The 20,120-nt window shown below is 39.1% G+C and overlaps 4 protein-coding genes across 6 annotated transcripts; all 4 read left to right on the top strand.

The window, feature by feature from the left end:
* The first annotated feature begins 1,620 nt into the window (after positions 1-1,620).
* On the top strand, positions 1,621-4,026 carry LOC116917077 (chitin-binding domain protein cbd-1). The gene is made up of 11 exons (XM_032922441.2): positions 1,621-1,782; positions 1,853-1,899; positions 2,019-2,274; positions 2,349-2,494; positions 2,571-2,649; positions 2,729-2,821; positions 2,890-2,945; positions 3,004-3,070; positions 3,134-3,318; positions 3,399-3,488; positions 3,774-4,026. Exons 1-11 carry the CDS (start codon positions 1,734-1,736, stop codon positions 3,786-3,788), a joined length of 1,083 nt encoding a protein of 360 aa, XP_032778332.2. The 5' UTR covers positions 1,621-1,733; the 3' UTR covers positions 3,789-4,026.
* Positions 4,027-4,033: 7 nt separating this feature from the next.
* LOC116933575 (mucin-2-like) lies at positions 4,034-6,800 on the top strand. The gene is given in 13 exon segments (XM_045169866.1): positions 4,034-4,338; positions 4,421-4,503; positions 4,754-4,864; positions 4,980-5,009; positions 5,011-5,053; positions 5,178-5,302; positions 5,375-5,447; positions 5,512-5,651; positions 5,718-5,790; positions 5,879-6,234; positions 6,328-6,400; positions 6,483-6,532; positions 6,610-6,800. Coding segments are annotated over 13 exon segments (1,353 nt in total). The 5' UTR covers positions 4,034-4,184; the 3' UTR covers positions 6,652-6,800.
* Positions 6,801-6,938: 138 nt separating this feature from the next.
* LOC116917076 (chitin-binding domain protein cbd-1) lies at positions 6,939-10,447 on the top strand. 3 transcript variants are annotated; one of them, XM_045169868.1, is made up of 13 exons: positions 6,939-7,506; positions 7,597-7,682; positions 7,764-8,001; positions 8,102-8,226; positions 8,293-8,368; positions 8,462-8,586; positions 8,703-8,772; positions 8,868-8,962; positions 9,029-9,104; positions 9,179-9,348; positions 9,454-9,531; positions 9,608-9,667; positions 9,741-10,447. In XM_045169868.1, the coding sequence occupies exons 1-13, from the start codon at positions 7,476-7,478 to the stop codon at positions 9,816-9,818; spliced, it is 1,308 nt and encodes a 435-aa protein (XP_045025803.1). In that variant the 5' UTR covers positions 6,939-7,475; the 3' UTR covers positions 9,819-10,447. The 3 variants fall into 3 exon arrangements, with proteins under 3 accessions (XP_045025803.1, XP_045025802.1, XP_045025804.1); XM_045169867.1 differs by having other exon boundaries at positions 8,084-8,226; XM_045169869.1 differs by lacking the exon at positions 9,608-9,667 and having other exon boundaries at positions 8,084-8,226.
* Positions 10,448-10,588: 141 nt separating this feature from the next.
* Positions 10,589-13,190, top strand: LOC116933258 (chitin-binding domain protein cbd-1). Its single transcript, XM_045169870.1, has 10 exons — positions 10,589-10,889; positions 10,954-11,021; positions 11,490-11,594; positions 11,820-11,889; positions 11,975-12,019; positions 12,135-12,187; positions 12,256-12,328; positions 12,406-12,557; positions 12,642-12,782; positions 12,874-13,190. The coding sequence occupies exons 1-10, from the start codon at positions 10,838-10,840 to the stop codon at positions 12,973-12,975; spliced, it is 861 nt and encodes a 286-aa protein (XP_045025805.1). The 5' UTR covers positions 10,589-10,837; the 3' UTR covers positions 12,976-13,190.
* Positions 13,191-20,120: the final 6,930 nt, after the last annotated feature.

Here is a 20,120-nt window from a genome sequence, read left to right as displayed (position 1 = left end):
AAAACAAGCAGGAGCGCTAACGTAATCCTTCAGCGTATGACTAGACTGCGCTTAAGTAGGTATGTAGTTTTGAAGTCCAACAACGGGATCCAAAATGTTCAAGAAAATGGGGTCACGGGAGGACGTAAAAGCTTCAAGAAATGTCAAGAAGATTTACTGCATGGATTTATCGTTATGCATGATGTCTTATCGTTTTCCCCTTGGCCCGGATATGCATTTTTTCATCCATCAAGCTATAGGGACTAATGCTGGGTAAAATCCAGTTTACTGATCCATGACGGACGCCCAACTATTGGCTGGGGAAAAAGGTATACTTAACTCTTAGATTTCTCTGAACAATTTTCATATTCAAACATGTGCCAAATTAAACTGACAGCACAATATACGTACATCTTAATTATGAGTGGGTAGTAAGGACCGTTAGCTTAAGGTGAAATTCTCAATTTCTTTTGGAGGGGGGGGGGCAGCATAGGGCAAGATGCTCGTAAGTTGGTCTTAACTATCAACCTTCTTTGTACAAACAGAATGAAAGCGAAAGCGAATCGCAGGCTATAGAACTACCATCGTACGTGTATCCGGTTGCGCCTCATTTTGATTGTTCTGGAAGATATTGCGATAAGGTGACGCATGTGGGTTTTACGCAAGCGCAACGATTGACGTGCGGATTAATAGGCGTTGATAAAATGCGACATCAAATATTTGTCTCTTACGGTGCGTCAAACTATGATCAAAGAAACTGAAGAGGTGGTGGGGAACGTAGACCTAGTCCCTACGTAAAGGCGTGAATGATATACGATATGAATTGAAACTTTTCGTTTCGTTCGAATCCAGCGACTAAAATTGATATTTATCTTCGATCAAAGCAAAAACTGTCGTATGAAACACCTACTTGAATTATTAAACACAGATTCTTGAACTATTGGCTTTCCTTTCTGTTTTGGCTATAGTTCAGAACTCGTGTATGCCATTCAGATTGGATTAATCTTCACATTTTCATGTTTAATTTTCGGTCAACTTGATTCGAGGATTATCACAAAACTTTATCGTTCTAAAAACACGATTGACCTTTCAGGCCCATTGTTTATGACACTTCGGCTTTCGTCTTGTGCTATATAATCTATTGCTATCGATAATACAAGAGACACGTAGACTAAAGTTCTTTTGGAAAGGTTTAAAGGCGTTAAAACTTACTTGCATGTTGATCTTTGATGGTTGAGTACTGTTCACACACACACACATTTCAATAAATGTTTTTCACCTATGCATGTTGCAACGATTTAGGCCTCGAGTGAACAGATTATTTTCTCGCTCGTTATCTGGTTGCCTTGCCTATGCTTTTCTTTTTTTTTTGTTCTACAAAAAATGTTGTAGAACACATTTTTGTATTTCTTTTTTCTCTTCTGATTTATCTTACATAATTAAGGATGTGCAGCCCATTCTTAGATAAAAAATACAATTTAACAACTAATTGTAATGATTTACGATAATTGCGTATGCTTAACTGACGTGAGTAACGCAAAAAGTCTCTTGTTGATTACGAATGCCTTAGATCTTACATCATAACCGTTGACGAGCTCGGATAACAAACTAACAAAGGAGATAGCACTAAAAACATTTTGACAAGCGTTTGGGATCCTTAAAAAATTATTTGCTTCTGTGTTTCTGTAACTTTGTGCAGCAATCTGAAGAACTTGAAACAAAAAAACCACAAAAAAACTAGAATTTTATCGAAAATGTTAAGTTTGTCAGTTGCATCAGTTTTGCTGCTTGGTTGCATTCAAGGTAAAATTTGTTATCTTAAAACGCTTTATTGTCCCTAAAACTACATATTTTTTTAATTGCCGTGGACCAGTATGCATTGCGAAACAAGATTTAGGAGCCCTCAATGTCAATCGAATGGTAATTCCATAATCCTTCTGGCTTTACGGAGATCATGCAACGTTTCCTTATCGATACAGATGACATTTCACTGTTTCGTCACAGTATAATGCCCAGTTCATTTTTTTCTTTCTATTAAGCAACAAGAAGTACATACTGCCCCAAAATTTGTAGCTGCAGAGGCAAGGGACATTAATCTGGGCGTCAGCGATTTCCAATGCCCACCTGGCTACGTTATTTACCCTGATATTCAATGTAATCGTTACTATACTTGTTACGGAGGTCAACCCACCTACTTATGGCAGTGTAACAGTGATTTGCTATTTGACCTTGTTTACAATGGATGCAACTGGAAAGAACAAGTTGACTGTGGGGATCGCATTCCTCCTGATCAAGGTAAGCTGCTGATTTAGATTTTTACGTCTCACATCAGACAGTAGATTAGGTTGTATTTGCCTATCGTCAAACAGTGACGACATCTACGCAGGCAGTGACATCTACACAAGCACCCTCTGTAAATTTTACATGCCCCGAGCCCAACGGTTTCTTTGCCGCTTATCCAGATTACTGTTCCTCAGTTTTCTACGAGTGCCTTGATGGAGTTGCTTATCTGATGGTAATCACGTAATTCTCTTTGAGTTACCATAATCTATTTATTAAAGCTCTTTTGTTTCCAATGCCCTACTATACAGCAATGCGCAGCTTACGGCGTTTTTGATCCTGTTGCTCAAGTATGCGTTTCACCTGATTCACCGGCTTGCACACAATACAGTAAACATTCTGATTGCTTGACTTTAACCTCACCTTTAAACAACTTTATATAATACTAAACTTTAATTTTTTTTTCAAGCAACCCCCCGTGTGTCAACTACTCAAAAACCAACAACTAGTGCACCACCAGGCTTTCAGTGCCCAGCTGAAGATGGCTTCTATCCAATAAAGGGTTTGCTTTCAAACAATAATTTAAGCAACATAAACAATCACTGTTCTACAATTTAAAATGTTTGATAGAATTAACTTGTAGTGTCAACTATTATTCATGTGTTGACGGAATCGCGTATGTGGAGGTAATGTTTGATATCTGTTATGTTACATTTATAATAGTATTTTATTTTGGTCATTTAGACCTGTCGAGGAAGTAGTGTGTTTGACCCAGTGGACAAAGTGTGTACCACTAATAGTTCTTACTGTGGTATGTACTATAATATTTTATCAATATATTTGAATTTATTGACAATTTATCTAATTGAATCAGGCACATTAACAACATCGGCTGGTTCTGCTTCAACGACCTTGCGAACAACTACATTGTTACCTCCAGTATCGACTACTACTCCCCCTTCTGGACCGTTTACCTGTCCAGAGCAAAACGGCTATTTTGCCGATCCGAATTCCTGCACCCAGTACTATCAATGCTCTAACGGCGTTCCGAACCTATTTGTAAACATTGACCATAGCCATTTGTAGGTAAAGTAATTTAGCCGTATTAAAAACCTACTCTTTTGTTTGTTTGTTTTCAGGTGTGTCCGGGTGGACTGGTTTTCAACCCGGTAATTTCCCAGTGTGATTGGCCTTATAACGTACCAGGCTGTGAGCCGTCATTGGTTAAGGTTAGTCAAATCCTCCCCCCCTCCCCTCCCCCCCTCCCAATGACGTAGGTATAACAAAGCATTGTTTCAATGTCAACATTGCAGGTAACGTTTTTTCCTTAGTCTAATGTTGATATATGATTTGAATGTGTTGACACGCTTTTAACATACACTTCAACCGCATATCAATACTAACGATGTCAAAATGTAAGCTTGTTGCACACAATCTAGAGAAGATCAGCTCCCATTTTTTCAATGCCAACAAGTCCAGAAAAACATGCATAACCAAACTTATCTCAATCACAGGTCGGTAAACAGTAAAGAAGGAACTGGACGAAACACTAACCTCTCTGTCCGTAGAGCTGCTAAGGTTAAATAACATCATCATGGAAAACCCTTACTTCTTCTATAGAGCTGTCAAGACAACAATAAGTAGATAATCCTTCCCTAATTGTGACACTACTATGTACGTAATATTGAATTTCCGTTCAACGGTTGTGTAAGGGCATAGAGGCATATTTAAGAAATGCCGTAGCAATAAACCAAATTCATTACGCTAGTCAGCCAGAAATTCATAAAGAGGATATGAAAGGATTCTGGTATCTCTCCCTTTATTCTCCTGATAATGTTAATCCAGGATAGTTTCACAATCACGAAAAATAGGAACTCCATTTGATTGTTGTGGACGACTGAACGATAAAGGAACATACTGGATTTATGCCAACCTTATATGTACGCAATTCTTTTGTGGTTTCACATTTTAAAAAACTTAACCGAGCGAGTAAGTGTACCAAACGCGACGTTCCTAAAAACTTGTATTTCTTAATGACGAAACCTCTGTTAGTAGTCGTAGTTCTCGTGTGCCTTAATGGTAAGTTTACTTTAACATTTAAAAATTTCCGTGCCATCCTTTTGGAAAAAATTTAACGAGTTTCAAATGAATGCAAATACAGGGTACGTGTGGAGTGTAGCATCGGCAATGCCACAGCAGTCCTTCAAGTCGTTCTGGCTTGCAGACACAACGCTCAATCATGAGGTAAACCCAGCTTTTTCTCTAGTTTTTTTCTTTTTTCCCATTTTGATATCCTTTGTTAATATTCTGTAGCGTATACTTGTTAACTGTGGAAACCAAGGGCATTTTTTTTCTTTGCGTTCTTTTCCTGTTTTTTAAAAGATAATCTTCATTTTTTTGGTGCGATTTCTTCTATTTGTGTACAAGAATGTCCTTGGATTCACGTTAACATCACTCATTCACGCAATCACTAATACATCTTTTATTTATTTAGCCTGATCACAGGAGTGACGCGTTGTGCGCTGGGCAAGCCGATGGCTTCTACCCGATTGAAGGCTGCACTGGGAATTACTACGCATGTATCGAGCAGACCTACTACCCCCAGGTAATCGGGACAAAATCGGACAAAATCGTTATTTTATATTTAATTTTTTTTTTTGTTAATTTAATTTTTTTTTTTTCAACAATTTCACTATCTTAAACTGTCTCGAAATCTATAGGTTTGCCCAAGCGGAGGCATCTTTGATCCGGACTCTTCTTAAATGTGTATCCCCTGATACAGCTTCATGCTTAAGTAATTGCTTTTCTTGTCTTCTTTGAGAATCCCTTTTTGTTTGATGGCTTTAATATTACATGCAAAAAAAATCCTCCAGCTCTTGCAGGAATGTTTTTCTTAATCACTTATTTTTATTGATCAGCCACCATCCCTCCAACTACCACGACGACTATAAAGCCTTTCAGCTGTCCAACTGATGGCTACTATCCAGTTGCCGCGTGCAGTTCTAGCTATTACATATGCATAGGCACTGATGTTTATCCACAGGTCTGTTAAGGAGAAGATTTTAAAATTTTATGTTAATACCAACAAAGTAGACCATCTTGCATGAAATCTTAGATGTGCCCTGGAGGAGGTGTTTTTGAACCTTCATTATTGACCTGCGTCTCCGTGGATACAGCGCCATGCAGAGGTATTTGAATTCCATTGTTCGATATAAGGCTTTGACTTCATGATATTTTTTTGACGTTTGGCAGCCACAACAACGACGTCAACGACTACTACGACAACGACCACTACTCTGCCACCATTTACCTGCACAGCTGATGGATTTTATGAAATTGCCCCTTGCATGCAGACGTATTACATTTGCATTGGGGGAGTTGAATACCCAGAGGTAAAATTCGATTAGAACGCTAATCTACAGACAATAGAAATTTAATTATCACAACTTGGCTGATAGACCTGTCCAGGAACTGGCATTTTTGTGGGACCACCCACTTCAGCTTGCAAACGACCAGAAGACACTACCTGTTGTAAGTTTCAAGCTTCTTTAGCCATTTTATTCTTTTATTAGCCAACTTGACGCTTTATTTTTCAAATTGATGCACAAATAATTTGCAGTTTTGACTACTGAACTTCCAACCCCCGAGACCCCAACCCCCGAGACCCCAACCGCCGAAACTCCGACCGCCGAGACCCCAACCGCCGAGACTCCGACCGCCGAGACTCCGACCGCCGAGACCCCGACCGCCGAGACTCCGACCGCCGAGACCCCGACCGCCGAGACTCCGACCGCCGAGACTCCGACCGCCGAGACTCCGACCGCCGAGACTCCGACCGCCGAGACTCCGACCGCCGAGACCCCAAATCCAGCCTGTATCTGTGAAAATGGTACTAACACGTGTTACCAACCTTTACGCCCCGATATTTGTATACAAGATTATTATTCTTGCTTCAATGGATCATTGTATCCTCAGGTATGAAATCAAAAACTATTTTCTAATATTAATTCTGCAGTAAGTAAAGTGCAAGTATTTTGTAACATGTTTTTTTTTCTTGTCTGGGTACAGAGTTGTCCTTTCCCTAACGTTTTTGACCCCGTACTTGGTGGATGCACAGGACCAAGTAACGCATCGTGCTCTAGTAAGTATCTTATTTAGTTTTGTTACTATTTATAAAGGTTTCTGAGGTCCGAAATATTGACAAATGGTTAATCTGACTTCAGAGACTACCACCAGCTTTGCCATCGCCATAGCTCGAATATGTTTCGATTTGGTAAGTGGGCATTATAACCACTTTGTAGGTGGACTTATTCAGTTCAAACTTCTATCAATTAATTTTTTTTGGACTAGATGAAGCAAGACACTAATCTGGATTCCATCCCTAGCTCATGATAGCGAAGGGAAGTTTGAATGATGTGGTCGGCCTTCTGAAATTCCGTTTTTTTACCAACAATTTCGTTAGCAATACAGTTTACAAGATCGTTATACAATATTTCAGGTTCATATATTCTGGAATAAATCTTAGTAATACAGCACGAAAATGATGAGTAAAATGTTATTCTAGTCCGTAAAGTTCCAGCTGGTTTCATGCCATTTCTCTTCTGTCCGATCCAACTTAAATTTCCTTAAAATTTGTGTAAATATATTCATATCCGTTTGTTTGAAAATTTTGCTTCGTTTGAAATACGAAAAAAGAACTAATAGTTTAAAAGATTCAAATAAGTACTACTAAAGATCAAGAGCCATTTACAGGAAACAGGATTCGTGAAGAAATGTTTCTCATTTAAATACTCGTGGTTATGTCAAAACCGCAATCAGGAAGGTGCATTAGAAAGCTAAAGCGAACGCAGTGAATGCCTTTGAGCACCACGCAAAAAATATTTTAGTGTTGTAAGGAGCAGCTAGAGTGTAACAAGTTCCATATTAAAATCTGTGCTTTATTTGTGCATAACTAAAAGGTTTTCTTCTCCGTTAGTGATAATTAAAAAATGACTGAAGTGAAACAACTATTGGATTCTGGTCTTTTTATTGACATTATTACGTAATTTTTAATGATGAAAAAGAGCTACTTCGGTTATCAGTTGCACCAAATAAGAATAACTGATAAGAAGATTAAAGACGGCCATAAATTACGAGGTTTTCGTTAGCTCGGCAAAAGAGTGGCACTCGGATTTGTTCGTCATCCATTTCGTCTTGACTTCTTCCGGGCATTGAAAATGGGAACTGAAACTCCATTTTTACTGATAGGTAATTGATTAAATGCAGATTTACGTATTTGGATTTTAGCTTTAAATACATGTACGTAGCATTTTCTAGTATTTTTTTTTATGAATACAGTTCTTCTTGTGAATACCATGACGGCCCTATCCGACCAACCGGACTCTGCTGATCTCTTATCTTGGCAGCATGTTCCGGCTGTCAACGTAAAACATTTTTGTGATCACTCTTTACTGCCTTTTTGGGCAATATCTTCAAATGTAACTTGTTTTACTTTTTTCTATTAGAACGGCCGCTCATCTGGCGAGGTAAGGGATAACCTGATTCGTCCTGATCCGCATTTTCGGTGCCCAAGCGATGGCGTGTGGCCCCACCCATTTCAATGTAACCTCTACTACACTTGCTACCTGGACAACCCCGCATACCTCTGGAAGTGCAGAGATGGCCTTCTTTATGACTTACTTCACGGAAGTTGTAATCTTCCATCGCTAACAATCTGTGGCGACCGCGTACGATCGGGCATTAGTGAGTATCATGCTCCTATATTAACTCCTTTCTTTTCCACATTACGAGTGCATCATGCATTTAATTAAATGCAATAACGCAGCCAATTTCTTTGACATAGTTGCAAGTTCCCCCACTGCTACGGAGCCCAGCTTCATATGCCCGGATGATGGATTCTTTCCTATTAGTCCGAACGCTTGTTCAATAGAGTTCTTCAATTGCGTGGAGGGCATTGCGTATCTTCAGGTATTGAATACGACCTGAGAGTACCATCATTTTCATTGGCTATGTCCGATGTGCTTTACGTTTTAGACTTGCCCTGGAAACGGTATATTTGAGCCAAGTCAAAGTACCTGCGTTGCTCCGGATCATGCTCTATGCATGCAAAGTAAGTGATTTGCCTTACTCATTAGTAAGTTTTCTAATTGCTTATAGAGCCGAGTAACTAATCAGTTTGTGGTGCAATTTTTTGTTTCCGCAGCTATGACGACAATACCAAATCCTATTGTCCCCTATTTGTGCACGGAAGATGGATTCTACCCATTTAGTCCGAATGCGTGTTCAACGAGCTACATCAACTGCTTCGCAGGCGTGGCGTATGTTAATGTACGTTTCCCGTATGTTTTCTGTATAATGCCATGGGAGGCCAGAATGATAGGCTATAAAATTAGGAGAGAGAAAATTAAGTACTTGATTACTAATTTGAATTTTCGCACCTATAGACTTGTCCAGGAGACGGAGTGTTTGATCCCGTACAGAGGATTTGTGTATCTGCTGACGCAACCGTTTGTGGTAATCTAATCTAATTCAAATTTGAAATTGACTCTTATAATAAAACTTGATCATCTACCTGATTGCAAATAATAATAATTTAAAAACAAAAATAGGATTCATATGCCCAGCCCAAGACGGTTTGTATGGTTTTCCGGATGAGTGTTCTAATCGGTTTTATTCATGCGTTCAAGGCGTGGCAAACGAGAATGTAAGTAATTTATGTGGTTGGAAGGAAAATGAGGACATAGCCATCAATGTTCTTTTGTACCTATAGTTTTGTCCTGGAGATTTCATCTTTGACCCTGTAAGAGGTATCTGCGCTGCACCGGAGACAGTGGATTGTTATCAAAGTATTGTTTATCCAAACTCAGAATAATTAAGTAAGAAATTATAGTTACTAACTTTAACTGTGTTGTGTGGTCAGGTTCGACGACGAACAGCAAAACCACTGAAACAACTCAGAGACAAACCATTTCAGCTACAACGGTTCAGCCTCCCGTTGAATTCGTTTGTCCAGAAGATTATGGATTCTATCCTAATCCAGAAAACTGTACAACATTTTACCAATGTACTGGTGGCAAACCCTACCTCAAAGTGAGTTACCAATTGTGATAGAATTTTAAAACAATTAACAAAAAAAAATTTGGGATACTGGAAATTTTGACGATTATTTCCGCGCTTTTATTTTCTTCTATTTAGTCGTGTCCAGACGGGTTATACTTCAATCCGGAAACAATATACTGCGATTATCTTGACAACGTTCCGTCATGTCAAGAAGTAAGTCCAATTATAAGACTGGGAGGTATATCTTAACGAAAAACAAAGAGAATTAAAAGAAAACTATGCGTTCTAGGATGTGTCATTACGTTCCATAGAGCTAATGGCTGCCTGGAACTTGGAGATTAGCCGACATGTATAAAGCCTATCTATAGTTTATTGCTGTAACATAATTGCCAGCTTATGTCTCTAATTTATTCCTTACACAGAGTGTTGAGATGCGCCGTAAGATGGTAGATGCACTTCGTCAACTACGTGCCAAACTGACATTGACAGGAAAGGCGTGAAGGTCGTTGAAGACCCATGGAATTCCGTCAGAGTATTTAAGTTTAGGATGTGAATATGAGATTATGAGTTCATTCTTCATTGGGAATATGTGTCAGATAGTGGGATTAAGATAAGAAAGTGCAGTGGTTTCTTCGCACCATACAAAATGACCGGAAAAAATCTCAAGAAACGAACCTGAATTGAAATATGGATGAATTTGACATGTGAGTCTTGTTAGTTATTGAAAACAACGAGTCACTAAAACCTATCAACGGATACCTGGTTACACAGGCGGTATCTATTGAGTTACTCCATCTTAATTTTGCAAGAATTTCTATGATCCATTATTTACTTCAATAGCTGATACCAGAAAAAAAAAAACTTTTGAATGAAAATCAACTTGTAGTTCCAGCTAAACAAAACAACTACAACTCCTTCACAAAACTGACATTGAGCTTGTTCACCTTTGGGCCATTTTGTTTTGTGACAAAAGTCTAATTTTTCCAGTAATTGAAAAAAAGTGAAGGCTTGTCACTTTTGAGTTTGCTATCCAAGGCAGAAGATATAGCTTTTTTTTGCTATAAAACTTCAATGCAATAACAGTTCTGAAGACTCAATTAAACTAGCTGAGTATGCTCTGACCAAATTAGTAAGATTCACCATCTTCTTCACACTGTTTGATGAGGATTTAAAATGCACATTGTAAAGGACTACCAAGTTATAAACCTCTTGCTCATACCTCACATTGTAATCCAAACATTGTGCAAGGCAATAGCTCAGCCTTACTATGATAATATCTACCCTGCCATGTGCCTGTTGGCTGATGTCTAAAGCTCATCTGGTGCTTTACCTCGGGTTCTTTCAGGTGTCGGTAACACCCGTATAGGCTATAGACATCGTTATCGGCATAAAAAGTGATTTGTTTGTCAAGACTTGTACAGCTTATCTATGAAGTGATGAAAATCTTATGTGGCACAGCTCCATTGGAAATGTGATGCAGTTTCCTTGTTAGAATACTGCAACGATCGCAAGAGAAAAGATGGAAAAGTACTTGTTAGTCGCTCTTGCGCTAACCATCAGCCTCTTTCAGGGTAAATTACGCTTTTGGTAACAAATGTTGCTTATCAAGCTTCTAACTTTTTTTTCTTTTTTTAGTTGGAAATTGCGGTGTCGTCAAACAATCGGGGAAAAGAATAGCACCAGGGGGGATAGTTTATTCGGAGGTAAGTCACGTTTTTCAAAATCTGCTGATAGCTAACTATATACCTGGTAAGCTAAAAGACTGCCCCTGATGGGAGGTTAGAACATTTTTTCCCCCGTCCCCCCATAGCTTCCCACGACGGGATTTTTTTTTCTCGCTATGCCTTTTGATGAAAGATTGCCCACCATAGGAATAACCCTCGTAAATTTTTCATTTTTTTTTTGGCACACTCTTGTCGAACAAAGTAGTGGAGGTGTGTAGCTGTATAATTTTACAAAATCTGGTCGAAGCCCACTAAACATGCCAAAGTTAAGGTGCAAGTTTGACAGTTAATGTTAGTTGAACCATTCTTTTCTGTGTAAATCTTGGGTTTAATTCAATTTTTTATTATTATTATTATTATTTATTTATTTTTTGCTTATTTTGTGGGTTTATAAGAATTTCACCGTGCAAACTGATTTTACTTCCCTCATTCCTCTTTTTATCTTAGCAACGCAAGGAATTTACCTGCTCAGGAGGTGACGGCTACTATGCATCCCCTGGCGAATGCACGAATGTGTACTACTATTGTGAAAATGGCCTTGCTGAAGCTCAGGTAATGACCAGTAATGACAGATCAAATTATTGTTAATCAACTCGTACCGTTTTCCCAAGGCTTAGCGGTATTGCAGCAGTGCTTTAAATTTTGTTGTTGTTGCTAGCAATACCCTAGTAGTCTAACGAGTAATTTGATATAAGATCTGATGAAGGCCTGGTTTGAAATAGCAGGCTATAATGTACATGACTTATTTTTATTGATTTTTTTTTCTTTAAAATCCAGACATGTCCAGAAGGTGAAGTGTTCGACCCGGTCACTTTCGTTTGCATTACTTCTAATCAAGCTTCATGCAGTTAGTTTTCGATTTTCTTATTCATCCACGTTTCAATACGTCTGCCCTGAATCTATAAACTAAAGTGTCATAACCATTTTTCTAGATCAAGAATTCGACTGCCCTTCTGACGGCATATTTCCATACCCTGGTAAGACAAATTAATCATGTCATACAATAAGATTCCATCGTGACCTAAATGGTCAATCACCATAGGCGGTTAACTTTCATGCTACATCCATTTTTAAACATGACAATGTTTTCAGATGCCTGTACCAACTTGTATTATATATGCAGTGGTGGACAGTTTTATATTGAGGTACTGTACTGTATAAATTCAAAGATACGGCGTAAAAGAAGTAATAATGGCCTTTTTTCAACTTTTAGTATTGTCCCGAAAACTTTGTTTTCGATCCGATAACTCTGAAGTGCGTGCCAAAGGGAAGTGCATCTTGTTCGCGTATGTTACTAGCAAAGTTTGGTTACTTGGATTCGCTATATCAATCAATCACGTCTGAAATATTGTTAATGGTACAGCCACTACCACAGAATTACCCACAACTGTAACTGAGACGCCAACGACTGAAGCTGAGGCGCCAACAACTGAAACTGAGGCGCCAACGACTGAAGCTGAGGAGCCAACGACTGAAGCTGAGGTGCCAACGACTGAAACTGAGGTGCCAACTGAGGTAGCAACGACTATACTTAAAGCGCCAATGTTTAGGGTGTTTATTACAGATGAAACTATAACCAGCATTATTTTTTTCACCTAGATCTTCTTTATTATGGAACCGTTACAGCCATATAAGATGTTGACATCAACCAAATTTACTTGCCCCAGTGATCAACATGGGCTTTACGCAAATACCTGTACCACATACTACGAATGTATAGCTGGTGTGCCGTACCTACGAGTAAGTGTTATGGTACATGATATTGATATACTTCAATAGTTCATTCCACAGCTGCTCAACTGATTTATTCTGCTTTCCACTGTAATTTTAGAGCTGCCCCAAATGCACCGGCATTCGTTTGCTTGGGTCTTTACCGACCTGCGCTTACCTTTACGACAACGATCCTTGTTATTCTGAAAACACCTGCCCCTAGCTTTGCGAGTATGCCAGCCAAGGTAGAGGGCAGCCATTCCCACTGAACTGGAACTCCGCAGAGATGGCATAGTTGCAAATGCGTAAGAAAGATGTGTCTTAATTTGGTTTAATATAACGAAAACAGTGCTGTTACCGCACCAACCTAATTTATGGTTTTTAACGTTTAAATAAAAAACTATAAGACCAATAGAAAAATAAACCTGATTTTCGTGATTTTCATTGAATTCTGAATGGAAATCGTGTATTTTAAGCAAAATTTGAAATTTGGCCAAAATTGATAAAGTGGGAAGGGTATAGCCTTCCCACTTTTGTCAAAATCGGCAAAAAACGACATCTCTTGAAATTCTCCAAAAATCACACGGCATAATCGAAATTGAACGCTGATTTCGATTTAGTCATTGGTTTTCTCGTTAAACCAGCCGTTTTAAAAATTAACGAAAACAGTGCTGTTAGCGCACCAGCTTAATTTATGGTTTTTAACGTTTAAATAAAAAACTAAAAGACCAATAGAAAAATAAACCTGATTTTCGTGATTTTCATTGAATTCTGAATGGAAATCGTGTATTTTAAGCAAAATTTGAAATTTGGCCAAAATTGATAAAGTGGGAAGGGTATAGCCTCCCCTTCTTGAAATTCTCCAAAAATCACACGGCATAATCGAAATTGAACGCTGATTTCGATTTAGTCATTGGTTTTCTCGTTAAACCAGCCGTTTTAAAAATTAACGAAAACAGTGCTGTTAGCGCACCAACCTAATTTATGGTTTTTAACGTTCAAATAAAAAACTATAAGACCAATAGAAAAATAAACCTGATTTTCGTGATTTTCATTGAATTCTGAATGGAAATCGTGTATTTTAAGCAAAATTTGAAATTTGGCCAAAATTGATAAAGTGGGAAGGGTATAGCCTTCCCACTTTTGTCAAAATCGGCAAAAAACGACATCTCTTGAAATTCTCCAAAAATCACACGGCATAATCGAAATTGAACGCTGATTTCGATTTAGTCATTGGTTTTCTCGTTAAACCAGCCGTTTTAAAAATTAACGAAAATAGTGCTGTTAGCGCACCAGCTTAATTTATGGTTTTTAACGTTCAAATAAAAAACTATAAGACCAATAGAAAAATAAACCTGATTTTCGTGATTTTCATTGAATTCTGAATGGAAATCGTGTATTTTAAGCAAAATTTGAAATTTGGCCAAAATTGATAAAGTGGGAAGGGTATAGCCTTCCCACTTTTGTCAAAATCGGCAAAAAACGACATCTCTTGAAATTCTCCAAAAATCACACGGCATAATCGAAATTGAACGCTGATTTCGATTTAGTCAATGGTTTTCTCGTTAAACCAGCCGTTTTAAAAATGAACAAAAACAGTGCTGTAAGCGCACCAGCTTAATTTATGGTTTTTAACGTTTAAATAAAAAACTATAAGACCAATAGAAAAATAAACCTGATTTTCGTGATTTTCATTGAATTCTGAATGGAAATCGTGTATTTTAAGCAAAATTTGAAATTTGGCCAAAATTGATAAAGTGGGAAGGGTATAGCCTTCCCACTTTTGTCAAAATCGGCAAAAAACGACATCTCTTGAAATTCTCCAAAAATCACACGGCATAATCGAAATTGAACGCTGATTTCGATTTAGTCATTGGTTTTCTCGTTAAACCAGCCGTTTTAAAAATTAACGAAAACAGTGCTGTTAGCGCATCACCTTAATTTATGGTTTTTAACGTTCAAATAAAAAACTATAAGACCAATAGAAAAAAAAACCAGATTTTCGTTATTTTCACTGAATTCTTAATGGAAATCATATATTTTAAGCAAAATGAGCACATGATTTCAATTCAGAATTGAATGCAAATCACGGAAATCAAGTTTTTTTTTTAGTGTGGCTTATACTTTGTATAAACGTAACGTAAACAACAATACATATACGTTGGGGTGGTAACAATACTTTATTTTCGTTTATTTTAAAATCGGCTAATTTGGCGAGGAAACCATTTACTTAATCAAAATTAACGGTCAGTTTTTATTACACTTTGTGATTCCTTTTTCTCCAACGCTATCGAAAAATTCGCGAACAGCGGGAGCCGTTTAGTGTAATCAGAGCATATACGGTTGCCGCGATTCAGGAGCAACTACAGCCCAACCGTTAGGAAAATGACAGGCGGTGGGTGCGTTGACACGTAATTGACATGGAATTCCTGTTTACCTCACCAGATGCCCTCAGTGATGCAGGGACGAGATGCTAGTTTTGTACCAAGCATATTGTTGCTGGGAGAACCATAAGTAATCACGTTAATTTTTTCCCAAACCAATTGTGATTAATTCGATGACAATCAAGGCTACTCGTGTCGGTCGATGGCTGGGTCGGAAGTTGCCCAGCTAGTCCGTCGTGCATTTATTTGCGTTTGCTTGATTGCATAAAATCAGCGACAAGATTTTCGATTTGCAGCGAAGATAATGGTACGTTTAGGATACTGCATACCTCGATGAATCTAAATGCAATGTGAGACAGTTCACATTAGTACAAACTACAATCTAGAGTATCAATATGATACCATAGAACTATACGGCTTCACTACTCACGTACGAAGACATATCATCCAACACATGATCCACTGTGCCCAGAAGGTCTCATCGTCATGCACAGACTGCTATTTAGAAACCCCAAGGAAAACCTAGATCCTTGAAAACATGCGGTAAAATATGACGTTTCCTACTTCAATTCTGCCCATATAAAGAATACCCCGAAATCAACCCCACAACCCGGCATTATCTTTCATCGGTGTTTTCCCCTTCGTTCCATTCGGGCTCTAATATCAGTCAAACTATGGCGAGAAGAAAGTCTTAGCTACTTTCACCATTGCCATTACTGGGCCAGCATTTGAATTGATATTCAAAGCGCAAACGCCGCCGTTGTCGCATCAAATTCAACCAGCTCTAACCATTCAATCACGATTTTTATACAAGCTCCACTGCATCACCCTCTAAAACAGAGAAGGAGGGCTCTGAAACCTCAATGATGCAACGACGCCCTAGACACAGTGATACACTTTGGTTCTTTGCTTTATTAATCTCATACTAACAAACCAGAACAAAAAAGAATGGTGTTGAATGACATTCATGTCATACCGTCAGAACTGGCAGCTGCATAGACCACACCCGTTCATCCTGTAATAAACATGCAACAAACCAGCCTACAACAGTTTTAATAATTAATAGTTTACAAACACTAAAACTTGTTCAAAAATTTCCCTGCATATGTTGTGTTTACTCATTCGAACCCAGGAATCTCTCAGACGCCGAGGTGTCTGGTTGCGATGACGACGAAAATATTTCGACTATAATTGAAGTAGCGATCGCTAGATGGCGAGTAAGTTGCCTTCGACCACGGAGAAATTGCGGCAAATAACGATTCCATTTCATTATTTGAATATTCATTCCCGCAAACTGAAGCAGCAAGTCACGTAAAACTCGATATGCCTTACTCATTACCCGACACAATGTGTTCTAATTTAAAAACCATTCATTTTGGGGAGTGACGTGTTGCCGGGGAAATCTCCTTCATCTTTCAAGAGCTAGGGTGTAAAATTTGAAAATTCTCTGCTTTTGAAGTTTGAACTTCCGTCGGGACTTGGGACTGTCGTAAGAAAAGATTAGATATTCAAAATAAAAACGTAAGAATTGAAGAAAATAAAGGCCGTGCCATTGGGTAATTTATTCAAATGTTTTCCCCGCCAACAGTTGGACAGTTTGGTGATTCAGTCACCGATATATTTCGACATGGCGCAGGCGGAATGACGTGATATTCTCGCGTTGGCGGGATGACAATTTTTTCTTTTGACAACCGGATTGTCTCACGTTTTTTTTTTTTTTTTTTTTTTACATACTTCCAACGAATTTTTTGGATGTCGCCTTCGTACATACTTCACAGGTGAGGTAATAAACGACGTGAAATGGCCAAAGGAGAACCCGGGTGCGTGCCGCTGGACTTGTCTTCAATCCCCCGGACGAACTCTGATTACAAATAGTTTCCCATTTGGGCAACTTCTGTGCGTCATCTACGCGAATTGCGAACCATCCGCTACGGGTGGCGATCCGTGGCCGTAGGCATCGTGCCATTGTTGATGCAACAAACTGTTTGGCCAGTCGTGGCCGGCTGAGCGACGTCACCCCTTCAATTAGCAGCCGATTTCCATCCCATATGGCCGTTTGGAAGAAATAACATATACACATATGCCTGGTGTGTGGCTATATGCGCGCCGTGCGGCTGCTGCGCGTCTTTTTGGGCCGGCGGATGTTGTTTCAGCTTCTTCTTCTTCTTCTTCTTCTTCTTCTTCTTCTTGTCCACGTCGTCGCCCCTGAGGGTTGAATAACTTTGCTGCAGCAAGGCGACTCTGTCTCTATATGCTATTTGCTCCTATACGGGAAAATGTACACACTATTCTCGGATGACTTTCACTACTAGCCCCTATCCATCTCTGCCCTCAAAGGAAGTCCTAAGATGGGGGGCGAAAAAGAAAGGAGAAGGGAAGATATTTTTCCTTTTTCGAAAAAAAAAAAAATGTTGGAAATCTTTTTCACATCGGATAGTAAATGTTTAAAAAGAGAAATATCTTTCAACAAAAGGGTTGGGTTGCGTCCCAACTCTCTCAGGCCTGCCGTGACGAGCATTTCCAATTAACTTCGGAGGAGGAAATGGTAATCATTTGACCCCTTTTGGCAGATAGGCGCAGCTTTTTTAAACTGTCCCTCTACATCGTCGCGACGTGTGGTGATGAAAGAAGTAAACGGCAACCTGGACCCAACCAATGACCAGTAGACTCTTGCCGTCTTTAAAAATATACGCCAAAAATAAGATTTTGGAAATTAACAACAAAATTCTAGATTTTTTTTTTCGGGATTCTTTCACGCTGATGGCGGGGTTTCTCGCAGGTGCACGAAAACAATTGGCTGGGCACCGTTGTCCGCTGCGTGTGATCTACGGCTCTCACGTAACATTGCTTACGTAGAGAGAATACATGTTCGTCCTTCGCTTGATAAAAGAAAAGAAAAAAAAAGGCGATACGCTTAGTGCTGGCGTCACGCACGCCAGAGACATCACGCGGGAATTGAACGGAACACAACAGAGAACCGATAATCTAATCGCTTTCAGGGACGCTCGGGTCATAAATCCCAAACGACCGTTCCACCGTCGTGAGTCCCATTGACTTTTTTTTTCCTTTTTCTAGTGACTCTCTGGTTAGTCCCGCGGGAGAGAGAGAGTCGATACATCAAACAAAAAGGAAGAAACGAATGAACAAATGAAGAAAAAGAAGAAAACGATATACCCTTTCCCCCCCACCGGGATCACATCATTAGCGCGCATCTATCGTGCGCTTATATTTTTCTAGTCGAGTCACGCCAATCTTTGCACGAATCATCTAAACCAAAAAAAGAAAAAAAAAAAAAGCGCTGTCATTTTGTTTATCATTTCTTTAATATTCTTCAAAAAACAAAAAAATCATGCGTCACTTTTTTTCTTTCTTTCTTTGTTATTTGGACGGGGCGGAGTTCCTTCTTTTCAGCAAGTTAGTCAGCGAGTTAACTATACACGCAGGCAGCCGCCAATAAAAGAAAAGACGAAAGAGAGATGACTCTTTTCCTGATTTCTTTTTGCCCCCCTCCCTTCTTTTTTTTTCTTCCCCCAGTCAATGAGACTTTTCCGGCCGCTCTGGCATCTACACGATAATTGATGATTCAATCATCGAATGATGGCAACATTTAATAGCGAGCGTGTGGGCCCTGGCGGTGAGTGCTGCGGGCTAAGTCTCTCCCCCCCTCTCTTTCTCTCTCTACGTTGTTTAATATACATTTAATTGATAATAAGTACTCCTGTCTCATGCAGACTATCACGGACATTTACCCCTATGCGCACAACATATCAAAGTGTTCCACATATACGTATAATCCCTGGCGTTGCGCTGAAACTCAATGCGGACGCACCATTTGTACTGATGGCCATTTGTCAACATAACCAGTGTGTCAATGAGCTTCTACGTAGTCTCTCTAGTAGAACGCCATTTTTATTTTTTAACGACATGTCGTTCACTATTACACAGCGAATACTTTCGCTGATCGCTGTCTCCATTCCCAGCAACTTGTGCCGCGTTACGAGGAAGAAAATCATCGTGACACTTATCGTTTTTTTTTTTTCCTTTCAAAGAAGAAGAAAAAAAAAAAGCTCGACAACATCAAGGAGTCGTTGAAGCTACTCACGTCTGTATTCTTTTCGAGTATGGCCGACAGTGTTCCGCTGGATGAAAAGGAGTTGAGAAAAAAAAAAAAGACGAAAATTGGATGAAAACAGAAGAGGGAGAAAGAAAAAAAAAGAAGAAACCACTGAGACGATACGACAGAGGGCGGAAAAAAAAGGAAGGGGGATTGCCCTTCGGGAGTAGCGGGAATTTGCGGTCAAAGGGAAAAGAAGGGAAATATATACAAAGCGAGAAACACCCCTGAGGAAATGTTGCGTGATTCTGGGCTACGAAAAACGAAACAGACAGTGCACACACACACATAACAAATGTATAGACACACTTCATACATTTTGACGATCAATCCCCTCCCCCCAATCCCGAAATAAAAATTGCCCTCTTCGTGAACACGACATCAATCACGTATTTTTTTTTTCTTGATTTTTTGTGTTTCTTTTCTGAAATAGAAATGTCGATAAAATGTAAGAATGTATGTACCCTTCGGACGAACGCATAGACACGTCTTCTATAGTGACCGGATGAGCTCACCGCAGTTTGCGGAAGCTCCCAAACCAAACGACCGGTGTGAGTCGGTTTTTTTTTTCTTTTCGAGGAGAAAATAATTGGTGGGAAAAAGGAAAAAAATGTTGAAAAGAAGTAAATTGGAGAGAGAACAAAAAATAGATAGGATATAACATATTTTTTTTTTGCTTTCAAAACTGTTCGATCGTCATAAGAATAAATTCTTTGTTGCTGTTATCTATATGGCCTTTTATTATTATTCTCTTGATAGGTATAGTTATTGTACAGTGCGGCTTGAGGGTGTTGTTTCGTTAAGCACTTCCCGTTTCACCTGCTTTTCACTGCTCTTATCTCGACCGTTCAAAAATGCTGGGCAATTACC

This window comes from Daphnia magna, linkage group LG2 (genome assembly GCF_020631705.1).
Source record: "Daphnia magna isolate NIES linkage group LG2, ASM2063170v1.1, whole genome shotgun sequence".
Taxonomy (NCBI): domain Eukaryota; kingdom Metazoa; phylum Arthropoda; class Branchiopoda; order Diplostraca; family Daphniidae; genus Daphnia; species Daphnia magna.
The sequence above is the reverse complement of the archived record's forward strand: the minus strand, read 5'-3'. Positions and strand labels throughout refer to the sequence as shown.